At 34.5% G+C, this 24,300-nt stretch overlaps 1 protein-coding gene across 12 annotated transcripts in view; it reads left to right on the forward strand.

The window, feature by feature from the left end:
• USP15 (ubiquitin specific peptidase 15) overlaps nt 1-24,300 on the forward strand; it is a 134,571-nt gene that overhangs the window by 106,680 nt on the left and 3,591 nt on the right. For 10 of the 12 annotated variants that reach the window (XR_011540517.1, XR_011540520.1, XM_070621924.1 and 7 more), the window contains 13 exons: nt 4,609-4,782; nt 6,406-6,564; nt 6,645-6,869; nt 14,227-14,310; nt 14,401-14,495; nt 14,593-14,784; nt 16,175-16,290; nt 16,471-16,743; nt 17,124-17,194; nt 17,539-17,654; nt 18,327-18,476; nt 20,306-20,409; nt 23,747-23,835. Coding sequence is in view for 9 of the 12 variants with exons in the window: in XM_070621924.1 (XP_070478025.1) it covers nt 4,609-4,782; nt 6,406-6,564; nt 6,645-6,869; nt 14,227-14,310; nt 14,401-14,495; nt 14,593-14,784; nt 16,175-16,290; nt 16,471-16,743; nt 17,124-17,194; nt 17,539-17,654; nt 18,327-18,476; nt 20,306-20,409; nt 23,747-23,835 (1,848 nt within the window). In the remaining 3 variants the exon portion in view is untranslated. Of the gene's footprint in view, nt 1-4,230; nt 4,340-4,608; nt 4,783-6,405; nt 6,565-6,644; nt 6,870-14,226; nt 14,311-14,400; nt 14,496-14,592; nt 14,785-16,174; nt 16,291-16,470; nt 16,744-17,123; nt 17,195-17,538; nt 17,655-18,326; nt 18,477-20,305; nt 20,410-23,746; nt 23,836-24,300 lie in introns of those variants that run through there. The other 2 variants (XM_070621932.1, XR_011540518.1) reach the window with 2 other exon arrangements.

Below are 24,300 nucleotides of genomic sequence, written 5' to 3' on the forward strand. Positions count from 1 at the left end.
AAGAGGAGGATTGGTAGCAGTTAGCTCAGGCCTAATCTTCCTCAAAAAAAAAAATGATTGGCTTGCACATACACCAGACATTCTCATCATCCCTTATGAGTCAGCAATTTTTCACAATAGCTTAGGCCCTGAACCTTCCAATCAGCCAATGGGTCATTATATCAAGAAGGCTAAATTAATGAATGCCAAAAGTCTACCATATACTAAATATGAAATTTAGTTTTTTTAATCCTTACATTTTCAAATGTTCTTGTTAGTTTTGCACACTATTAACTTGCCTAGAAATCACAAAAAACTATTTAAATGTGGAAATATTTCGCCTAGTTACCAAGTACATTTGCCTGTTGATTAATGTAAGTTCTTCTCATCTTTTGCATTAAGAATTGAAACTACTGATACAGGATCTTTTTCCTCATTCTGATTATTGCTTTATTTTTAATATGTATTTCACAAAATTCTCCCCAGTTTTAGGACGAACTCTAGGCACAATTATGATATAAAAAACCTGTGGCTTAAGATATATGTTTTATGATCGGTCACATTACTTCGTATTTGGACTTCATTTTTGCGGTGATGAATTGTAAGAGTTAGTAATTGTCAATATCAGGCAATTGAAATCAAATGAATTCGCAGAGGTGAAGCTCAACATGGCATGTGACTCGTAAAATGTTGTAAAACTCATAAATAGCCACGAAAATAACATACTAATGCTATTTATATAATCCTTTTTGTTTTTATGATACATTCATATATATTCTCAGTTTCCACTAAGAAAAACCATGTGTGTTGAGGAGGATGAGTTTTGTTTTATTTAACAGTTCAAAAGGCATTCAGAGTTAAGAGAAACATCCACGTGGGCACAACACATGTTGTATTATTTCTAGTCAATATTATATCACTCAGTAAAGTATCTTACAAGTTAAAAAGAAAATTTCCTTTATCTACATATGTAGGACTTTTAATATATTATATATTTAATATATTTTAATATATATTTCTTATGTCTTAAATAAGGAATTGTTTTGGGACAGTCTCAATCAGATAAGAAAGTGATTTTTTTTTAAGTAGAAGTATCTTTGAGAGAGGTGCTCCACAATTCTGTTTATGATTTTTATTACAGAACAAATGAAAATTATCTTTATTCTTTAAAACTTTGTATTTAATGGCAAACAGTCCAAGTATCCAATTTTTGTGTAATTGTCAAAGATGTTCATGTTTCTAAGATAGCCTCATGTTAAGAGATTGAATAATGAGTTGCCTAAATTACCAATCAAACTCTGTTATGGCCAACTTTAAGAAACTGGCTTATTTCTTCTGCCAGGGTGTAGTTATTGAATACTGATATCAGCTGGGTCATGGAAATGTTTCAGTTGTTTGACTCTATTCCAATTATGCCTTGAAATTTATTCCAACAGTTATACATGAACTTTTAATATTTTAATTGGTCTTTATAGTATTTCAAAAATGTAGTGACTCGTAGAATAATAATATTATTTTCAAGATGAGGGAGAAAAGTATGGTATTTTCAAAATGAGGAAGAAAAGTCTGACAGTTTAGTTTTTAAATCATTATGATCTGTGCATTAGTAGAACAATTAAACTGGCTATTGAATTTCTGTATTTATATGTTTGTACAAGTTTTTAGAAAAATGTAGTTTGTGAGTTTCTTAAAACATTATATTCAACAAATAGGATGCTTTTGGGGGCCATTTAGGACTTGATAGTTTAAATATAAGGTTTATTTCAAAATATGTTGGTTATGATATCTTGACAGGCATTGTGCCAGCTTCAAACTGGCATGTGTCACTGAAAATAAGCTCTGGTCTCTGTGTCAAGGACTTTAAAATCTAGACAGAGACCCACTATAAAGCAGATAGTGGATTGAATGACGGTCAGACAAAAGGGGGAGGGACTTTTCATAGGTTCTGTCCTTTTGGTTTAGTATTCAGGTGGAAGTGCTTGAAGGAACTTTTGAGATGATTCATTACAAGGAAATATATTTTTGCCTTAGTAATATTTCATTCAAAAAAATTTTTGAGTATTCTGTGGAAACATTGAAAGTAAAGAATACAAAAACCAAGAGGATAAATACATTAGTAAATATAGGCAAAAATATTTTTATTAAGCATACATATGTTGTGCACATGTAAGTGCCAAGTGACGTGGTGCTCAGTGCTGGAGATGTAAATGTAAAGGATGCCTCGGTTCCTGCTGGAGGAGGAAGGTGGAGGTCTCAGTCCATTTGACAAGACAGATAAACTAAAAACTAGAGTTAACATTATATTATAAAATAAGTACTGTAATAAAAGTGAGCACCAAGCAATATGGAAACGAACAGGGGAAACACTTTAAGGGAATCTAGGAAAGCTTTCCAGATGGGATACCTGAATCTTGATGGTTTAGTAGACGTTAGTAAGGCAATAATGGTATGTTTCACGTAGATGGAGTAATGTTGCAATTAGAGAGTGAGAGAATGCCTGGAGGTCAAGGAACCCAAAGTAATCAGATAAGGCTGGAATGGATTTAAAAAAAGGTATTGGCAAAGAATGAGGCTACAAAGGTGGGCAAAAGACAGACCCTTCTAAAGATTTGGAGTTTTAATTGGAAATTGCTGTGAAAGGATTTATAGCAAGGAAGTGACATGATTAGATACAAAATTTATGAAGATCTCTCTGGATCCTATTGGAAAGCTAAAATATTTTCAATTATATTTGGAAGCTCTTTGTAAGATAAGGATACGTATGAATAATTAAGTAAAAACAAAGTGCAAACATTATGCATGTTTGCACAACTTGGTTCTTTGAGGTATTTGATAAAGCCATAAATTAGGTTTTTTGTATAATTGTGTTACAGATAGTGGAATATTATATCCTTAGTATAACTCTGAGCTGATCAAATATAAGGATTTGAAAACTAATTGATAAATGTTGGAAATGCCGTCTGACTTTCTCTTTGCCTCACTGACTGTTGAATGTTGATCTTGTGTGTATTAAATCAGATGATACTACTAAGTGATGGCATCTATGCCTTGTGTAGCCATGTTGTGTGTATTTGGGGTTGCCTGGCTCTACCTCCAATGCTGGATTTATAGTCAAAAGGACATGTAATACAAAAGGAAAAGAGAACATGAAACTCAGAAAGCATGTAAGATTATAGGGTTGAGATAGAAGAGGAGTTAAGAAGAAAGGTAGAAAAGTCCCCCTTCCCTAGTCGTCTCCTGCGCTGTAGCCTTCCTGTCTCCTCTTGCTCACATAAAACGTTTTACTGCTGAAAATGGCATGTAAGTGACTCTGTAGACTATGTAGCCCACCCCAAACATTTTTAACAATATTTTTTCATTGCCTGAGAATTAATTCCAAAATAGGTATTATGATTACTTGAGTAAATATAAATTGATTTATAGTTGAAACCACAAAATAGAACACCATAATATATTTCAAAAACTTGAATATACTTAATTTTGGAGTTTTAGTACATGGTATATGGTTATAGTTTACAGCATCCAAGTTATTGGCACGAACCCAACAGGCTGAACCTTTCGTAGCTACCAAGAATATTTAACTTAATCCAAATGAGTGGTGAGCAAGATTTGAAAAACTTTGATTTCCGTTATTATAAATCTGAGCTCTTGTAAGACTGGTTTTCTACCACTTGACATTCAAGCAGCTAGCTTGACTTAAAGCACTGTGTCTCTTGACTCCAGACAGATACCTTCCTGCAGCAAAAAAAAGTTACCTGTATGACCATAAGTCTCTGTCAGTCATTACATGTTCCCATAGTGACTCTAGACATCTAATTGATAAAGTAACATTGGGTTCCTAATGAAATCGAAGTAGTTGGTATTATCAACTTAAAATTATTCCATCTTGAGATAAATATTGTGGAAAAACTGTACTTCTGCCATCTATTTTATTGTAAATCCTAAATTATTTAATTCAAAATGGAAAAGAATTGGAGAATTAACTTAATCATAGTTTTAATCTTGCCATAAAGGAAAATTGGATTGTTATGATATCATACAAGAGCTGAAAGAAGTAAAAACATATTTAGCCAGAGTTCACATAACAAAAGTTTGTTTTCTCAGGCTCAGCTACTCTGTACTGTACCTTCTAAAAATGGTTGACCCAACAGAAAATTTAAAAGGCTGCTCTTTCATGATAAGGAACTGACAATGGAAGCAGTAAATACTTCTTTGAAGTTAATTTCTTGCTTGCACTCTGTCTCAGTTTTTACCTACTCAGGCTAATTTGCAGGTGCCTGGGATGAGTAGACAGTCCATAATTTCTACCAATCAAGTAAAAGAAGGAAAGAAAACTCTGAGCTTCTCTCCCAGTTAACAGGTAGTTTGCTGTGGTTAAAATTAATTCAGATTTTACAGCAAAAAATATTAGCATTTTCATTTATTGTAAGTAATTGATTTGAAATTTGGGAAATGAATAGTTGAGTACATCATTTGAGTGTTTATTTGACCAGTTACTTATTGGTGCAAGAGGCCATCATTTAAATTTTTCTCTATGTATTATGGCAAGTCAATTTGTTTCTCTCTTCATTTTAACATATTTAACTTGTATGGTTACTTTTACTTGAAAATATGTTTTATTCTTTGCAGTGTTTGAGCAACACACCTCCACTTACTGAGTATTTCCTAAATGATAAGTATCAAGAAGAACTGAATTTTGACAATCCCTTAGGAATGAGAGGTGAAATAGCTAAATCTTATGCTGAATTGATCAAGCAAATGTGGTCTGGAAAATTTAGCTACGTCACACCAAGAGCCTTTAAGGTTAGTATGGTAAATACATCTTCAACGAAGGCTATGTCACCTGCAAGAGGGCAAAAGTTGGTTCTCTGGGGAAGGGGTGAAACCATAGCCGTTACAATGGTTTGTGGCCTTCAAAAGGGACACAGCACATAAATAGATGCACAGTACATCTGTGGTATTAAATTTTCGGGATGGAAGATGGGACACTTCATTAGTTTAAAAATGTCTTTAAAGGTTCTGGGGGATGGGGAGGGAAATAATGAAATGAAGCTTGAGAAACACGGGTATGGTACCAAATGACCATAGGGAGACAGCACTGAGCATTTGCAGGTTGTTTTAGAATACAGCACATCTCTGAGAAACCTACAAAAATAGTTTATGGAAATGTAAAGACAAAATTTGGACATGTCATTAAACTCTTAAGAGCTCAGTTTATTTTGAGAGTCATTATAAGTTTGAAAAATTATTAAAATGAAACTTATCTGCAAAACAAGCACTAAATATTAAATACACTTTCAATTTAATTCTTAAAACTTTTATTTTAAGTTTGTTCTTATTTGTGAAGTGGCTACTTCTTAGAATTTAGAGTGTCATTTAAATAAGAATTGAGCTGAAATTTAGTTTTATATTGTTAAAAAAGTTTGCCTAATTATATAGATTAATGAGAAATTTTAAACTTTTAAAAAGAATATACAGTTTTCAGCAATTTTTTTATACAAACAAGTGACATTCATATATAGGACATCTACTAAGTAACATTTTATTAACATACACTAGTTCTTAAAAGCTAAAAAACAAGTCAAACAACTCCTGTATTTTTCTTCTTCAATTTTCTAAACTTTGGACAAACTAGTTCAGACAAACCATTTCTTTTTTTTTTTTCCTTTCTGTTTGGTGAGGAAGATTGTTGCTGACCTAACATTTATGCCAATCTTCCTCTTATTTTTCATGTGGGATGCCACCACAGCATGGTTTGACGAGTGGTGCTAGGTCTGCACTCAAGATCCAAACCTGCGAACCCCAGGCCACTGAAGCAGAGTGTGCAGACTTAACCACAATGCCACGGGCTGGCCTGGAGAGAAACCATTTCTTGGCCCATACCCATGATTCCAGTTAGTTGTATTTTGCCAGATACTCTCTTAAAATTATGTATAAATAGGTTCTTGATGTCTAACTTTTTTCTTTCACATTTCTTTTGTCTCAACAAAAAAATACTTAGTACTGCAAAGACTAGGAAATTATATATGAACATGAATATTCCTATTATCTCTATGAGATTCATCCTCTTTTTATAGACAGAAACTAGATGAGAACTGTGATTTTTTTTCTAGTGACTCAGAAATGTTATTGTATCATAATGCTCTTTAGTGTTTCCCAATCCTTCCTACAAAACTTTACCATATTTTCTCCTTGTTCTTTTCTCAGGTTAACATTTGTTTCTGTATTACAGATTAGTTATCATTTTAAAAATATTTTTAGTTAGTAATTATCATATCTGGATTACTACAAAAGTGCCATAAGTTGATTTCAGGGTTACAAATAAATTTTAGCAAGTAGGTGAATTCATAAACATGGAATCTGTGAATAATGAGAATCGACTACAAATTTTTTTAAAATCAATCTTTTTTTTTTTACAATTTACAGACACAGGTAGGACGTTTTGCACCTCAGTTCTCTGGATACCAGCAGCAGGACTGCCAGGAGCTATTAGCTTTCCTGTTAGATGGACTACATGAAGATTTGAATAGAATTAGGAAAAAACCATATATACAATTAAAAGATGCTGATGGAAGGCCCGATAAGGTAAATTTAACAATATTATTGTCACCATTGTTAATAATAATGTGGTATCTCTGTATAAAATGTGTCTGCTTTCGTTATAGGTAGTTGCTGAAGAAGCCTGGGAAAACCATTTAAAAAGAAATGATTCTATCATAGTAGATATATTTCATGGCCTTTTCAAATCAACTTTAGTTTGTCCTGAATGTGCTAAGATTTCAGTGACGTTTGATCCTTTTTGTTACTTGACACTTCCATTGCCCATGAAAAAAGAACGTACCTTGGAAGTTTATTTAGTTAGAATGGATCCACTTACCAAACCTATGCAGGTAAGTAATGATTATTTTCTTTGCGTTTGTTATTTTTATTAAAAATTAGTGTTGAGTCTTGTCTGAAGCACAATTCAATAATAGTGTTTATTTGTGTAAGAGATTTTATAAGCTAAATGCTTTGGGAATTAGTACTACTTTTTAGAATCTTGAAAGGGAGGGTGAGGGATGTGCACAGTATTACTGCTTGTCATCTAAAAGCAAAATCCTCAAAGGCTTTTTCCCATCAAAGAAAAATGAGACGTTGTTTGATTTTACAATGTTGGGATGAATATTAGCTCACAAATATTAATAACATGGTATTATTTTTCTAACTTGAACTATCTTTAATGTTAATTGTAATTTTTTTCCTAGTGGCTTTTGGAAGTAAAACTAATACTTACTATACATTTTGATTCATGATACGATGAGATAATGGTATATTTAAATACCTGTAGTTTTTAGACATCTTAAAAACTCGGAAGAGAAATGAAAATTTAGTTAGACTAAAACTACTTGCTTCAGTAATGTTCTAATCTTTAACAGTTTGGAGTATCAAATATTGCTTATCTATTCCCAGAGCCCTGTGGTAGGCCTTAATATCACTTGTCTGCCTGATTCCATTGCCTAGCATTACAGTTGGATTACTTTACATTTTGCAGAGGAACGCATTATATTTTCTTCCCTTTATTAATCAATTAATCCTTTTCTGACACTTGACACGTCCTAATAAAAGAGATTCCTTCCTCTTCTACCTTCTTTTCCCCTAAATTCTATTATTGTACCTGTCACATTTTATCATGACATTTGGTTTACTTTATCTTTTCTCCCCTAAACCGTGAGTTCTTTGAAGATAGGGACTTTGTAAATCTATGGATTCCCAATCCTCATGACTTGTAGGTGCTAATGCAGAAGTGTTCAAAAATTTTGTTTATTGAAATGTGTATTGAGCACCTATTGAGTGTAAAGCTCTGTTTGGTAAACTAAGGTAGACATGGTTCTCGCTTTAGAAGATCATTCACTAAAGATCCTTGGCTTAGGGTTCTAGCCTGATAGTGCAGTTTGTTAGAGCATAATAGTTGTATTGGTCTGCTTGGGCTGCCGTAACAAAATACCATAGACTGAGGGGCTTAAACAGTGGAGATTTATTTTCTCACAGTTCTGGAGGCTGAAAGTCAGTATGGTTGGTTTCTAGTACAAACTTTCTTCCTATAGTGGAAGTATTTGGGTTTACTGTCAACAAGGGCACAATATATGAAGTATTTATAAAAATATAGCCCTTTCTGCAGGGATGGTTCAGCATCCACAAATAAATCAATATGATAGACTATGTTAAAAAAATGATAAATAAAAATCACATGATCATCTCAGTAGAAGCAGAGAAAGCTTTTGATAAGATCCAACATCCATTTATGATAAAAAAAACTCTCAATAAAATGGGTATAGAAGAAGAGTACCTCAACATAATAAAGGCTATATATGATAAACCCACAACCAACATCATACTTAATGGTGAAAAACTGAAAGCCATCCCTCTGAGAACAAGGACAAGACAAGGGTGCCTACTCTGGCCACTCCTATTCAACAGAGTACTGGAGGTTTTGGCCAGAGCAATTAGGCAAGAAAAAGAAATAAAAGGTGTCCATATTAGGAAGAAGTGAAACTCTTGCTGTTTGCAGACGACATGATTCTACACATAGAAAACCCTAAAGAATCCATCATAAAACTATTAGAAATAATCAACAACTATAGCAAAGTTTCAGGGTATAAAATCAACTTACAAAAATCAGTTGCATTTCTATACTCTAATAACAAACTAACTCAAGAACACAATCCCATTTACAATTGCAACAAGCAGAATAAAATATCTAGGAATAAATTTAACCAAGGAGGTGAAAGACCTATACAGTGAAAACTATAAGACACTGAAAGAAATTGATGATAACGTAAAGAAATGGAAAGATCTTCCATGCATGTGAATTGGAAGAATAAACATAGTTAAAATGTCCTTATTACCTGAAGCAATCTACAGATTCAGTGCAATCCCAATCAGAATCCCAATGACATTCTTCATGGAAATAGAAGAAGGAATCCTAAAATTCATATGGTGCAACAAAAAACCCCAAATAGCTAAAGGAATCGTGAGAAAAAAGAATGAAGCTGGGGACCTCACAATCCCTGACTTCAAAATATACTACAAAGCTATAGTAAACAAAACAGCATAGTACTGCTACAAAAATGGACACACAGATCACTGGAACAGAATTGAAAGCCCAGAATAAAACCATACATCTATGGACAGCTAATCTTGGACAAAGAAGCCAAGAACATACAATTCTCTTCAGTAAATGGTGTTGGGAAAACTGGACAGCCACATTCAAAAGAATGAAAGTGACTGTTATCTTTCATTATATACAAAAACTAACTCAAAATGGATTAAAGACTTGAAAGTAAGGTGTGAAACCATAAAACTCCTGGAAGAAAATATAGGCATTACACTCTCTGACATCACTCTCAGCAGCATCTTTTCAAATACCATGTCTACTCAGCCAAGGGAAACAAAAGAAAAATAAACAAATGGGACTTCATCATACTGAAGACCTTATGCAAGGCAAAGGAAACCAGGACCAAAACAAAAAGACAACTCACCAGCTGGGAGAAAATATTTGCGAATCATATATCTGACAAGGGATTAATCTCCAAAATATATAAAGAACTCATAGAACTCAGCAAAAAAAACAACCCAGTCAAAAAGTGAGCAGAGGAGGAGTGGACCTCATGGCACAGTGGTTAAGTTCACGCCCTGCTTCAGCAGCCCAGGTTTGTGGGTTTGCATCCCAGGCACGGACCCACACCACTCATCAGACATGCTGTGGCAGTGACCCACATATAAAGTAGAGGAAGAGTGGCACAGATGTTAGCTCAGGGCTAATCTTCCTCAGCAAAAAAAAAAAAAAAAAAAGGGTAGGGGGGCAAGAGTATATGAAGAGACATTTTTCCAAAGAGGTACAAATGGTCAACAGGCACATGAAAAGATATTCAGCATTACTAATCATTAGAGAAACACAACTCAAAACTACAGTGAGAGGCCAGCCCCGTGGCTGAGTGGTTAAGTTCGCATGCTCCGCTTTGGTGGCCCAGGGTTTTGCTGGTTCAGATCCTGGGCACGGACATGGCATTGCTCATCCAGCCATGCTGAGGCAGCATCCCACATGCAACAACTAGAAGGACTCACAACTAAAAATATACAACTGTATACTGGGAGCACTTTGGGGAGAAAAAGGAAAAATGAAATCTTTAAAAAAAAAAAGGTACAATGAGATATCTCCTGATACTCGTCAGAATGGCTGTAATTACCAAGACAAAAAATAAACATTGGAGAGGATGTGGAGAAAAGGGAACCCTCATAGACTACTGGTGGAAATGCAAACTGGTGTAGCCACTATGGAAAACAGTATGGAGATTTCTCAAAAAAATTAAAAATAGAAACACCATATGACCCAACTATCCCACTACTGGATATTTATCCAAAGAACTTGAAGTCAGCAATTCAAAGAGACTTATGCACCCCTTTGTTCATTGCAGCATTATTCACAATAGCCAAGACGTGGAAGCAACCCAAATGCCCATCAACTGATGACTGGATAAAGAAGATATACACACACACATACACATACAGTGGAATAACAGTCAGCCATAAAAAGACAAAAACTTGCCACTTGCAACAGCATGGGTGGACCTTGAGTGTATTATGTTAAGCAAAATAAGCCAGACAGAGAAAGACAAACACCAAATGATTTCACTTGTGTGGAAGATAAACTAACATATGGAAAAAGAGAACAGATTAGTGGTTACCAGAGGGGAAGGGGGTTTGGGAGGTGGGCATAAGGGGCACAGGGGCAAATGTATATGGTGACTGACAAATAATAATGTAACCTGAAATTTCACAATGTTATAAACTATTATGACCTCAAAATAATTTTTTAAAGAAGGTGGTATTAAAAGTATATTTATTTATATATGTATTTTAGAATAGTAGAGAATAGTCATGTACTGGATTCAGTTATGCACATTTTACCTATTTTCCTGCTCCTTTATGTTTCCTTCATGAACTGATCGAACCTGATGCCCTCACATCAGTATTTCATCTATTAGTGTCGAGAGTACTATAGAGAGCAAGAAAGACATTGTACTTGCCCTTATCCATGAGCAGGGCCAATAAAGACCTGCTTTTATTTTTGGCCAGGGGAATATATGTTCACATTTCTAAAATCACGTCCTTTAGATGCTCATTTATTCAGATATTTATAAGTATAGGATTGTTAACATTCTTTTCAATGGAGCGAGACTATAGTGATGCTAAACTACACCCTTAACCTCTCTAAGTTTGTAACTTTGCAAATATATGCCAATGAGTATAATATAGAGTAACAGAAGAGTATAAAACAATGAGTAAAAATGTATTACAAGAAAAAAATAAATGTAGATACTCCAACAGCATGTTTGTTCAAGACAGTACTCCCCCGTGCTGAAGACAGTACTCTCTCATGCTGATAGTATAAAGAAATCTTTATTATACAGAGGCAGGTTACATTCAAGTTACACATTAACCCATAAGGCATATGTTGAATGTTCTACCACAATTTGGGTTTTAAATTATCTTTTCAGCTATGTGGATTTTGTCAGTTTTGTTGACCAAAGCTGTAAAATTGTGGAGGTCAGAGCCCAATCCCAGAGGAATTGGGATTTCTTGTCCAACTGGAGGCAGTAGCAACTCAAATATAAAATGTTAGCCTTATTAACACTATACTTTAACCAGCTGGAAAGGAAGGGGAGTTAGCTGAGTTAGCTTACTTGATGAGTTTTCCCATCATTGAAGTTGATGTAGGTCAAAGAAGTTTATTAGTAATTGTATTGGACATGTATTGTGTATTGGACTCTCATACTGTGCAAGGTGCTGGAAATACAAAGGTAATCCTGCTCCTTGTTCGCAACAAGCTTGTTTGCAGTGTGGAAAGTGCTATGACAGGGTACTTGTAGTAGCATACAGAAGGAGTAACCTACCCAAACTGGCACTGGTGCCTGTGTTGAATCCTGAAGGATGATTAGGTTTTAAGCACGTGAAAGCTGGAATTAAAGGATTATAGACCAGTAGAGTGGCATGTACAAAGAGTTGAAGGCAAAAGAGGACATGGCCCACTTCTGGAAACTACAAGTGGATAATATGGAAACTAGAAGCTAGACCACAGAAAACTTTGATACCATGAGAGGAATTTGCACTTAAGCCTGAAGATTAGGGAAGCCATTGAAGCTTAGTAAATAGAGAGATTTGTGGCCAGATTTGTATTTGAGAAAGAAGACTGGCTAGTGCAAAGATTGGATTGGAAAGGCTTAGATCGGATGTACTAAGTCCAGGTAAGAGGTTTTTGCAGTGATCAGATGACAAATGACAAGGGCTCAAACTCTTAAGATTAGTGTCAGGATGAAGTTAGATAGAAGAACCAGTTGAATATAGGAGGTGAAAATATTTAAGAGTATTCAAAGACGATGCCAAGTTTATTGGATTGGAAAACTGAGCAGATAGTGATGCTCTTTGTATTAATGAGGTATATAGGAAGAAAGGTTTAAGAAGAAACGTGTTTTAGTATTGGATATGTTGGCCTAACATGACCTAAGTCTGTGTTTAGTATTGGACATGTTGAGATGCATGAGGAAAACTTAGGTAGAGATACCAATGGGCATTGAGTTTATGTACCTAGACTAGAAGAGAGAGGTCTGTACTTGAGATAGAAGTTGGGTGGTGAGTTCTCTGAAAATGGTAGTGAAAGTCTGAGAAGGATGAGATCATGGAAGGCTAAGGTGACCCTGTAATTCACCATCTAAAACAGAACTCTTAAAAATAAAAGGGACCATTATTAATAATTACATCAGGATAGCAGGCTAATCCAGGACTTGCCAAAGAAGACCAGGATATATTGTCACCTAGTCTGAAGGGAACATAGAGATTTGAGAAGAGGGTTAAGGATAAAACTCCAAAGGACACTAGCAAAGAGCCTCAAAAGAAGGTGTGACCTGGGCAGTAGAAAAGAAGAAGAAGTATTGTTGTAGGGAAAGGAATGCTTTAGAGGAGAATGTTGAGCAGTCATGCTACGGAGAGCTCAATAAAATAAGGACTGGTAAAGATTTGATTGATAGTGTTAACAGCCTTGGCAACAGGCTAAATAAAGAGGTGCAGACAAAAGCCAGGAGTGGATTGATAAGTGAATGGGAGGTGCGGAAGTTAGGATGGTCAGTATAGACATTACTTTTAACCTTGTTTTTTATAAGCAGAGGAGAAAGATAATTAGAGGAGAATTATTAGAAGGAAAGCAATGAGGGACTGTTTTGTTTTTTGAGAGACTTGTGTGTGTGTGTGTGTGTGTGTGTATATATATTCCAGTACTTACGTAAGAGTCAATATAAAATGAAATAAAGGATAATTGCTGGGTTTAGGTTCTAGAGGAAGCAGAAGAGGATGGGATCAGAGCATAGATGCTAGGGTTAGCCTTGAATGGGAAAAGTGACACCTGATTCTCTTTCCATGTGTGGAAAGAAAAAAGGATCTTTTAGACTCAAGTTTGTAGGGGAGACAGGAAGTTAGAGATTTTCCCATCTAGTAGCCTCTGTATTCTAGGTGAAATAGGTACTCCACTGATAGTGAAGGGAGAAGTGGTGAATAGGAAACCTAAGGAATGGAGATTTTAAATAGTTATTGGGAGAGTAAACAAATAACTTCCGGCTGGTGTTGAAGGATCACTTGGGGTTGGGCACGGTGAATTTGTAGGGCACCAGTCTCTAAAGTTAGGCAGTTTTCTCCAGCCTATCTGAACAGCTCTAAGAAGGTTTAACAAGAACAAAACTGAATAACAAAGTGGTTAAAGATTTTACAGTGGAGTAGTTGAAGTGATGTATCGTGTGGGGTCTGGATGGAAGGGCATGAAGACAGTCAGGAGGCAGTAAACTGGGAGAAAACGGAGAGTTAAAAAGACTAGAGATCTCAATGCAAGCCAAGAATAGGAAGGAGTGAGTTTCCAGGAAAAGTAAGCAGTGGTTAGAGAGTAGCCTGTTCAGAGTTGAGGGTGCCAAAGGTGCAGCAGGTTATGACAAGGTCCACGTGAACTAGAGTGCAGTGCAAGTGCAGGTCTTTGAAGTGAGCAGCCAGGGAGCTAAGGCTAAGATAAACCCTCCACATGGATATTGTCACCAGGGACGACGACCAGATTGGAGGCAGATACTGTGAGCCAAATGCCAAGTGAATGTGAGGAAGCAACGTGAGGTCAGTCTCAGCTACTGAATATGTTTTCCAACATAATAAATTCATTACAATTTTGTTTTTTAGTACAAAGTGGTTGTCCCCAAAATTGGAAACATACTTGATCTTTGTACTGCATTATCTGCTTTGTCAGGAGTACCTGCAGATAAGGTAAGATGTTTCTGGGTTTGAAGTATATAAGTTGGAGTTTAGTTTCTCAGTGTTGTAAAACCAGCTTAATAGAAATTTATTTTCTTTTAGATGATAGTTACTGATATATACAATCATAGATTTCACAGAATATTCGCTATGGATGAAAACCTTACTAGTATTATGGAACGGGATGATATTTATGTGTAAGTATAAATTTCATTGTACAGAATATCACTTGACAAAAAATTCAAAAGAAATAACAAAAATTTTTGGAGTTTATGGTCAGTTTTGTCCTCGTAGGTTTGAAATTAACATCAATAGGACAGAAGATACAGAGCATGTGGTTATTCCTGTTTGCCTAAGAGAAAAATTTAGACACTCAAGTTACACCCACCATACTGGTTCTTCACTTTTCGGTCAGCCTTTTCTTATGGCTGTACCACGGAACAATACTGAAGATAAACTCTATAATCTCCTGCTTTTGAGAATGTGGTAAGTGCCAGACAATTCTACATTAACAAAATTTGAAAAATAGCTCATAAAAGTAAACATGCAAGGTACTATGAGAATATAATAAGGTGAGTCTGTATTGTGGCAACTTTGTTTAGACAGGTAAAAATATTAAAAATTATAGTGTAATCTAGTTTCTTGATGATGTAAAACAGTAATTTCAAACCCAGGAAGAATGAATTCTTTTAGCTGTTTTACACCAGAAGTTTACAGTTGGGAGAAAATAGGAATTTATCATGTATGCAGTCATATCATAACAAATGTCAGATGCTTCAATTCTTTTTTTTTCTTTTTTTCTTTTTTTTACCTTTTTTTGCTGAGGAAGATTAGCCCTAAGCTAACATCTGCTGCCAATCTTCTTCTTTTTTTCGCTTGAGGAAGATTAGCCTTGAGCTAACAACTGGCCAGTCTTCCTTCACTTTATATCTTGGTCGCTGCCACACCATGGCTGATAAGTGGTGTAGGTCCCCACCCAGGACCTGAACCCACAAACCCAGGCCGCCCAAGCAGAGCATGCCAAACTCAACCACTGCACCACAGGGCCAGCTGCACTTCATTTCTTTATACACGCTGTTTGTTCAAGAACTCATACTACTAAATAGTTTTATTTATAAGGATAAACGTTCATGGTTGACAGTACTGTAAGGCAACTCATTTTGTCTTCCAAAAACCTTGATGTGAATTATAAGATAATCAAGAATGCCATTTGATCTCCTTCTTTTATCCTTTATAGCTGACATATTTAACAGTCTTTTTTCCATACCTATTTTAATCATTATAGTCCCATAACTATAAAGATCACATTATACAATTATAAGTAATCTTAGCAATAATATATAGGTCATCTAAATGAGCATCTTCTTCTAATATTTTTTTAAGCTGAGAAATTATTTGCCATGAACTTGTAATGTATAAAATAAAGATGTTAAAACCCTGTAAGTAACAATTTGACTTCTTTCTATAAAGACAACCAAAACACAAATGATTATTCAATTGCACTTCTGGTACTATATCTTGAGTTTGATTTATTTATTCATTTTTTGTTTGGTGAGGAAGATTGTCCCTGAGCGAACATCCATACCAGTCTTCCTCTGTTTCGTGTGTGGGATGCTGCCACATCATGACTTGACGAGCCGTGTGTAGGTCCATACCCAGGATCCGAACCCACAAACCCCGGGCCACGGAAGCAGAGCATGCAAACTTAACCACTATGCCACTGGGCCGGCCCCTTGAGTTTGAATTTATCCTTGAGTCTACTGAATGACCACTGTTATTGCATTAAAAAGTTTTGTTTCTTGAAAGAGTGAGAAACTTTTTCTTAAGTTTTTACCTTTGTAGAACTGAACTTGTTTGATTTCTGATTTTATTTAAGCCGATATGTCAAAATATCTACTGAAACCGAAGAAACTGAAGGATCCCTACACTGCTGTAAGGACCAAAATATTAATGGGAATGGCCCGAATGGCATACACGAAGAAGGCTCGCCAAGTAAGGCTTCCCTGTTAAATTACAGAAACTTCTCACTTGGATTGTTACTTCAGAGAAAAGTTAGAGGAGGAGACTAAGGAACTAAAAACAGTCTACAAGCCAGAGAAAAGTAATGTTAGTATTAATAATTTTTAAATGTAGCATTGGGTTTATTTAAAGACTTCTAATATCTAAAATTAGGTGAAATGGAAACAGACGAGCCAGATGATGAATCCAGTCAGGATCAAGAACTTCCCTCCGAGAATGAAAACAGTCAGTCTGAAGATTCAGTTGGAGGAGATAATGACTCTGAAAATGGATTATGTACTGAGGACACTTGCAAAGGTCAACTCACGGGACACAAGAAACGATTGTTTACATTCCAGTTCAACAACTTAGGCAATACTGATATCAACTACATCAAAGACGATACCAGGCATATAAGATTTGATGATAGGCAGCTTAGGCTAGATGGTAAGTGTCTGAAAAATGGCTTGAACACTGAATTTGAGCAAAGCATGTTATTTTTTTTTTTAGATGAAAACCATGAAATTCAATACTCATGAAAAATAACATTTATCTATCTAAAAATCTTAAAAGCCTTAATTTCTAAATATACTAAAACACATCAGTGTTTTTAAATGGAGGTTAGACTTATGCTTAAGTTTCATATCTTTTTTGTTTAACTCCTAAAATATTTTAATGGCTTAGAAACAGCAATTTGCCACGATCACCAGTGCAAGCAGAAGAGACTGCTATTTGTTTATTCTGGTATATATCTTAATATTAAAACACATTAATTTTAACATTAAGCCATATTAAATTTTAAAGAAAAAATATGTTTTCCACCTTAGAAAGATCTTTTCTTGCTTTGGATTGGGATCCAGATTTGAAAAAAAGATACTTTGATGAAAATGCCGCTGAGGTGAGTCCTCACTCATTCCTCCTTTGTCCTTCCCATGTTGATCACACTGTCGTCTCACACTCCTTCTTTTACCGAATGTGTTTATTTTGCCAGAAGAAAATTGGTTATGTACTAGTAGAGAAAAGGCTTGTTGGTTTGGAACATGCTTTTTGTTTATCCTTTTGAGTCCATATAGGTGTATATACAGGAGTTTTTCCAAGTGTGGTGTAAATCTCAGCTGAAATAGCTTTATGATTCTTTTGAGAAAGTTTAGGAGTTTTTCATTACTGTTCATAGTAAGATGGTATCACTAAAATAAGTTTTGTTTCATTTGTTCTCTTAACTCAAGAAATACTTCTCTTTAGGATTTTGAAAAACATGAAAGTGTGGAATATAAACCTCCTAAAAAACCCTTTGTGAAATTAAAAGATTGCATTGAGCTTTTTACAACAAAAGAAAAGCTAGGTGCTGAAGATCCCTGGTAAGAGACAAAGTTAAATAATTGTTTCTAATTATTTTTTCAAGGCTTTATACTTAGGTATGTGCTACATCAAGTTGAAAAAGTGATAACTAAATTCCCTTTGACATTTTAAATAATAAGGATTTCTTTATATGATAATAGTCTATTAAGAGGGATGAGATTGTCTTTAAAAGTATATTATGTTAAGCTTTGATCTCATTACTCTATTTTCCATAATAGCCATTTTACTGTGAATAATTAATTTTAGTTACTTTTTCCCAACAATTTTTAGCTGTGTAGCCATTTTGAGAGAAGCTTTTTTAGGAAAATGGTAATGATGTGTTTTGTGGTGTTATTAATTCCATTAAAGCCCAGGACTTTTGAGATTTTCTAATACCTGTATCTCAGCACAGTTTTGTGATACATATATGTCTTTTTAGCCTACTAAAATGTAAATAATCTAGCCCTCATCATTTCTTTGATTATTTATTTACATATTAATTTATAATAGTTGTATCTATTTGGAAAATGTATTGAAGGTAAAAATAATAATAGGAGTTCCTTTCAGTTTGGTACATATTAGGCCATACATATATTAATTGCTAACTGAATAAATGTGGAACTCTCCAAACTTTTTTTATCCATTATTTTCATTACCTCTGTCAAGTTTTAAATATTTCTCTTTATGTTTAGGTATTGTCCAAATTGTAAAGAACATCAGCAAGCCACAAAGAAGTTGGATTTGTGGTCCCTGCCTCCAGTGCTTGTGGTACATCTCAAGCGATTTTCTTACAGTAGATACATGAGAGACAAGTTGGATACTTTAGTTGACTTTCCTATCAAGTAAGTTTTGATTGTACTTCATAAACGTTGGGCAACTCTTAACTTTTTTTAAACATCAGGTAGCATTGGACCCAGTGTCAGTTTTTGAGTATATTTTTGAGTAGTTCCAACAATTTGTAAGGATCAGTAACAGTTTTTGTTTTTCTTAGAGATTTTTCAAAGAACAAAGAGAAAATGTACTTTTAAAAAAAATAAAATAGGGGCCGGCCCATGGCCAAGTGGTTAACTTCGCGCACTCCTCTGGGGTGGCCCATGGTTCCGCCAGTTCAAATCCTGGGCGTGGACATGGCATTACTCATCAAGCCATGCTGAGGCGGCGTCCCACATGCCACAACTAGAAGGACCCACAACTGAAAATATACAGCTGTGTACCAGGGGGCTTTGGGGAGAAAAAGGAAAAAGAAAATCTTAAAAAAAAATAAAAATAAGAAAAATTATAAAATAAAATAAAACTCATTCTGTGTTACGTATATCTTATGGGTTCATTGACCCTATTTATAAATCTAAGATACTTTATGGGATCTTAGTGACTTTGTTTTTCCTAGAAATTATTTCACCATTAATTATCAGTTATTCCTGAGTATGCTTTTAAAAAAATATTAAAGTAGTATGAAAATAGAATAATGGAATTGCTTGGAAGAATGGTGCAGTAGTATAATAAATCATACCTATCGTGTCATCCTTCAGTTTTCTTACTGCATTGTCCAGGGTATAACATCATATTTGTAACAAGGTATAAAGAAGTCTGGAGACAGCATCTTTGTAGTCCTTTCTTTTTTTTTTTAAGCTTTCACTAAACATAATTGACAATTCAGAAGGCAGAAAAGGGAGTATTCTATTCTCATTCATGTAGTCCAGGAAGGACTTCATCACACAATATTTTACAAGAACTTGGTACTCTCCCATTTTGCTAAAAGAACATTGATAGTTTTCTTTCATATTTTATGATATTTGTGCATCAGTCTACTTCATACAGTTAGTAAGTAGACAAATGCTGAAGGCAGGTATGTATTCCAAGGTGGTTAGAAGGAAATAGATGAGGTAATAATGAAAACATTCTTTGGATTGCTTATTCTAATTGGTATTTATAAATTGAAAATGTTTTGCAATTATGGGAAAAAATGGTAATTTTCTCTTGAACAAAATTATGAGCCATCAAAGTTTTCAAGAATATAGCATTTTGACAATGTAAATATAAGAAGAACCAGAAGTAGTGATAAGCTAGAACCTATTAGAGATGTATTTGAAATTTAGAATCATTGTTGTTTTTTAATGATGCAAGTACAAAAAGAATAACCAAAAATAATGATAAGCAATACGATGGTCATGTTCCAGTTTTTTATGCATGACAGATTATAAACATTCTGTTGCATTTCAGAGAGCGTGCCCATTTGGGGCATATTCATCATCAAAACCAGGAAAAAATACAATAAATGTTGGAGTTGAGGTATATTTAAATTATTGTAAAATTTCTAAGAAAGTTGTTTTTCACTATCCCTTTATTCTTCCTTAAATAAATCATTCCTAAAAATGACTTTAAAAATTACAAAAAATAAAAATAAAAAGGACCCAGATGGTAAATGGTGATGACTAACAACAATCAGTGGAGAATTTTTAAATTCTCAACCCGTAAGAAAATTTTTGCCAAAACGTTCAAATCTCAGGGATATATATATGATTTGTTTTATAAAGTTATTTGACTCTTAGTAATTTCTTTAGTGAGAGATGTGTATATATAAATGAAAGTCAAACAACACTTGACAGAAGGGAATAGAATTCATTGCATTTAGAGAAAAGATAAAACTAACTTGATCTCTTTTTTTAAACAGTGACTTGGACATGTCAGAATTCCTGATTAATCCAAATGCAGGTCCTTGCCGCTATAATTTGATTGCTGTTTCCAACCACTATGGAGGGATGGGAGGAGGACACTGTAAGTTGACAGTTTACCTTTTTACTAAAATCATGATGTTTGGTAACTGCATTTTCCTTAAGATATTTATTACTTCTTAAAGGGGAAATGTGAGATGTGTCTTACAAATAGTAGTTGTTCAATAAATGTTGATTAATGAATGAATCCGCTTTTGAACATTTTTACATCGGGAGTAAAGGATTGAGTTAATACTCCTCAGTTCAAAGCACAGGATCACCACTATTCCATTCAGGGCTCTTGTCCTGCACCATTCTCCCTCCCATTCCCTTTCTAGGGTGTTCATTGATGTATGTGCTCTTATAAATCATGCATCACTGTTAATTTACATTGTTGATACTCTGCCGTAGATCTTTTTTCTCTTGATGCTAAAAACATATGCATGTTACTTTGTGCTCTTTTGGTCTCTTGATCCTAGCCGCTCATGATTACATCTGCCATATTTTCCCTTTCTGCTCACTTCATTGTGGACGTCCAAATTGTCTTTAACTTTCTACCACCACATGACTGATAGACATTACTGTTTACTGTCCCGTCTGTGAGAATTTCTTTGAGCTACATGCCCAGAAGTGAGATTGCTGGGTAATGGAGTATTTAAGCACGCCAGATAGCTCCTAAGGACAGTTATACCAGTCTACAATCTCTAGTTGATAGATTTTTCTGTTGAAGCGTCTTTGCATTCCTGGGATAAATCCTACTTATCTTGAAGTATTTTTTTATGTACCCAGTTAACTAATTTTAAGATGTTACAATTTAATTCATAGTGAAATGGTCTTGTAATTTTTTTATATTGTTTTTACTTTAGAGTCAAAATTACAGTCTAGCCTAATAAAACAGGCTTACTCTTTCTGTGTTTCCTGAGGTACCTAGTGTACTATAGGAATTAACTTTTCCTGAAAGTCTAGTAGAATTTACCTGTAAAACTATCTGGACTTTACAGCCATACATTTTTCTATTTATGTTGTGCTTGTTAAAGTCTATTCAGTTTTCTTTTTCCAAAATGTGTGCTGGCATTTTCTATTTTTCTAAAAATGTATCTGTATTTTCTAATTTATTTGAGAATAGTTGTTTATAATACTCCTCTGCTGTATTTTGGTCTTTTTCTTTATTTTCTCTTTTTTCTTTTTAACTGGTCTTCCAAGAGGTCTATATTAGTAATTTGTTTGAGGAATTAGTTTTCCATTTTATTAAATTTTTCTTTTTGTAATTACATATATGTATTCTATCGCATTGATTTCTTCTCTTCCCTTTGGTATATTTTTTATTTCTTCTCTTGCCTTTAGTGTATTTTTCTTATTATTACTTTGGGTTTGCTCTCTTGCTCTTTTTCCAACTTCTTGGATTGAATGCTTGTCAGCTTTTTGCTTTCCATTTCTCTTTTTTCTCTATTGACAGCTATAATTAAAGTTATAAATTTACCTCTAAATACTGCTTCATCTCTGTCTCGTAAATTTTGAAATGTATTTTCATTGCCTTTCAATTCTATATATATTTTTAATTTCGTTTATGATTTTCTAATTAGCCCAAGGTTATTTAGTCATATGTTTTTCCAAATATATGATTTTTGTAAAGCTCTCCTTTTGTTCTTAATTTTGATTTTATTACATAACAGTTGGGGACATTGTCTATATTACATTAATCTTTACGAGTTTATTAAGGTTTCCTCGTAGCTTAATACCTAGTCTGTTTCTTAAACCTTTGTGTGCTTGAAAAACATATGTTTTCTCCATTCACACATAGAGTTCGGTGTTTTCTAATAGTTTAAGCTTATCAATTGCAGTCAGATCATTGCTGTCTCTGGTTTTGATGTTCATTCTGTTTCAGTGAGAAATTTGTCAGGACTCCTACTAAAGTGTTGATTTATGTTTCCTCTAACATTTTTATTAGTTGTTTTGCATTATTAGTTTCATTTATGTTTGTAATAAATAGCTCTTCTTACTCTATTGTTCCTTTTATCAGGATTTGACAGCCTTTTTTCCCCTCCTATCTTTTTCTCAGAATTACAAACACCGTTAGTCTAGCTTTCTTTTGATATCATCATTTGATTTGCAAACTCTGTGTTCTTTTTGTTGGATTTGTCTCTGATAAACCATGTTACTGTAGGTCTTGTCTTCTTATTCAGTCTAACAATGTTTCTTTGAATTTGTGAGTGCAGTGGTCTTGAGTTCAGATTGACAAATTTACAACCCACAAGAGGCCTCCAGCCAGGAGACATTTTGTTTTGTGAGGGGTAGAACTATTTAGAAGGTGTAGCCTATAAAGTGTCACTTTTTAGAAGCTGCGACAGCAGATAATTGTTTGGGGGACATTGTGCAACTTTGTTTCCTCAGTTATTGGGTAGTTTTACAAAGCATGAGATGGGAAAGGAGGCAGGTTTTTTTAACTTGAAGATAAAGCAAATCTTTAAGAATTGTGCAGGGCTGACCCGGTGGCGCAGTGGTTAAATGTGCACGTTCCGCTTCTCAGTGTCCCCAGGTTTGCCAGTTTGGATCCTGGGTGCAGACATGGCACCACTTGGCAAAAGCAATGCTGTGGTAGGTGTCCCACATATAAAGTGGAGGAAGATGGGCACGGATGTTAGCTCAGGGCCAATCTTCCTCAGCAAAAAGAGGAGGATTGGCAGTAGTTAGCTCAGGGCTAATCTTCCTAAAAAAAAAAAAGAAAAAGAATTGTGCAGATTAATTATCCTTGTTACCTTTCTCTTGCTCTGTACTTTTGTTAAAGACTGAAAAAGATTCTGGTGTAAAAACCACTACAAATTAATGAGATAATATTGTTGGGAAAATATTTGTCGTAGAAATTTAAATTAAGGTTGAAATTTCAAACTTTGGAATCTGAGACAGACTTGGGTTTAAATCCTACCTAACAGCTGTACAGTTGGACAAATTAACCTTCTCTGGGTGCCCCACTTTCCCTTTCTCTAAAATTGGAAGAATAATGGTGATAATACCTTCTTTATGAGATAATCCATGTAAAGTGCATAGCACGGTACCTGGTACACAACAAGCAGTACATAAATGTTCATTACCGTTTACTGTCATTAGTATTGCTATTCTGTGAATTAAAAAATAATAAGTTTGTTCTGCTTGTCCCTGAGAGGGAAAAGTCACAAATTTCAACTTACATGAAAAGTATCTTAGGCATCTAGATTGTAGGAAATTATTCTAAAAACCTTTAATCAGTGGAATCAGTTGAATATCTAATAGATATAGGCCTTATATAGATGATTATCATGTAATTTTAATAGTTATTCCTTATATAAATGATTTTAAAGTTTTGAGGGTTGCCCCCGGAAATCAGATCAGTTCAGTCACAGAAGTGATTGTGTTTTTTTCATTAGATACTGCTTTTGCAAAAAATAAAGATGATGGAAAATGGTACTACTTTGATGACAGTAGTGTCTCAACTGCATCTGAAGACCAGATTGTGGTAAGTATGCCACTGATTTCCTGAAAATCAAGGGATCCGCTCTTTCAAAGAGCACTGCGGTCTACATTCTAGCAATTGTTCCGATAGCTGAGAGCACCGCAGTCTACATTCCAGCAATTATTCTGGGAGCTAAGAGAGAATTGCTCGAATTTTAAAAAGTGTAAAATTGTCCCCTCAGTGGAAATTTGTCTTCTAAATTTGCCTACTAACAGAAGCATAAATTGCAATTTGAAATTTTTTCTAGTAGTTTTCAACCAGAAAACTGGAGTTTTCTCATGAAAATAATAAAATTTTTCTCTGGAAAATAGGCTGCGACATTTCTAGACATTGACTACTTAAAGTCAGAATGCTAAAATAGGAAAAAAGTCCTTTAAAGGCCTTACCATAACCTATGATTTTTAAATTAAAGTCTTATCCTTTATAACAGTTAAACATTTAAACTCAAAATGATATAATTAGATAAAA

Source organism: Equus przewalskii, chromosome 5, assembly GCF_037783145.1.
Source record: "Equus przewalskii isolate Varuska chromosome 5, EquPr2, whole genome shotgun sequence".
NCBI lineage: Eukaryota > Metazoa > Chordata > Mammalia > Perissodactyla > Equidae > Equus > Equus przewalskii.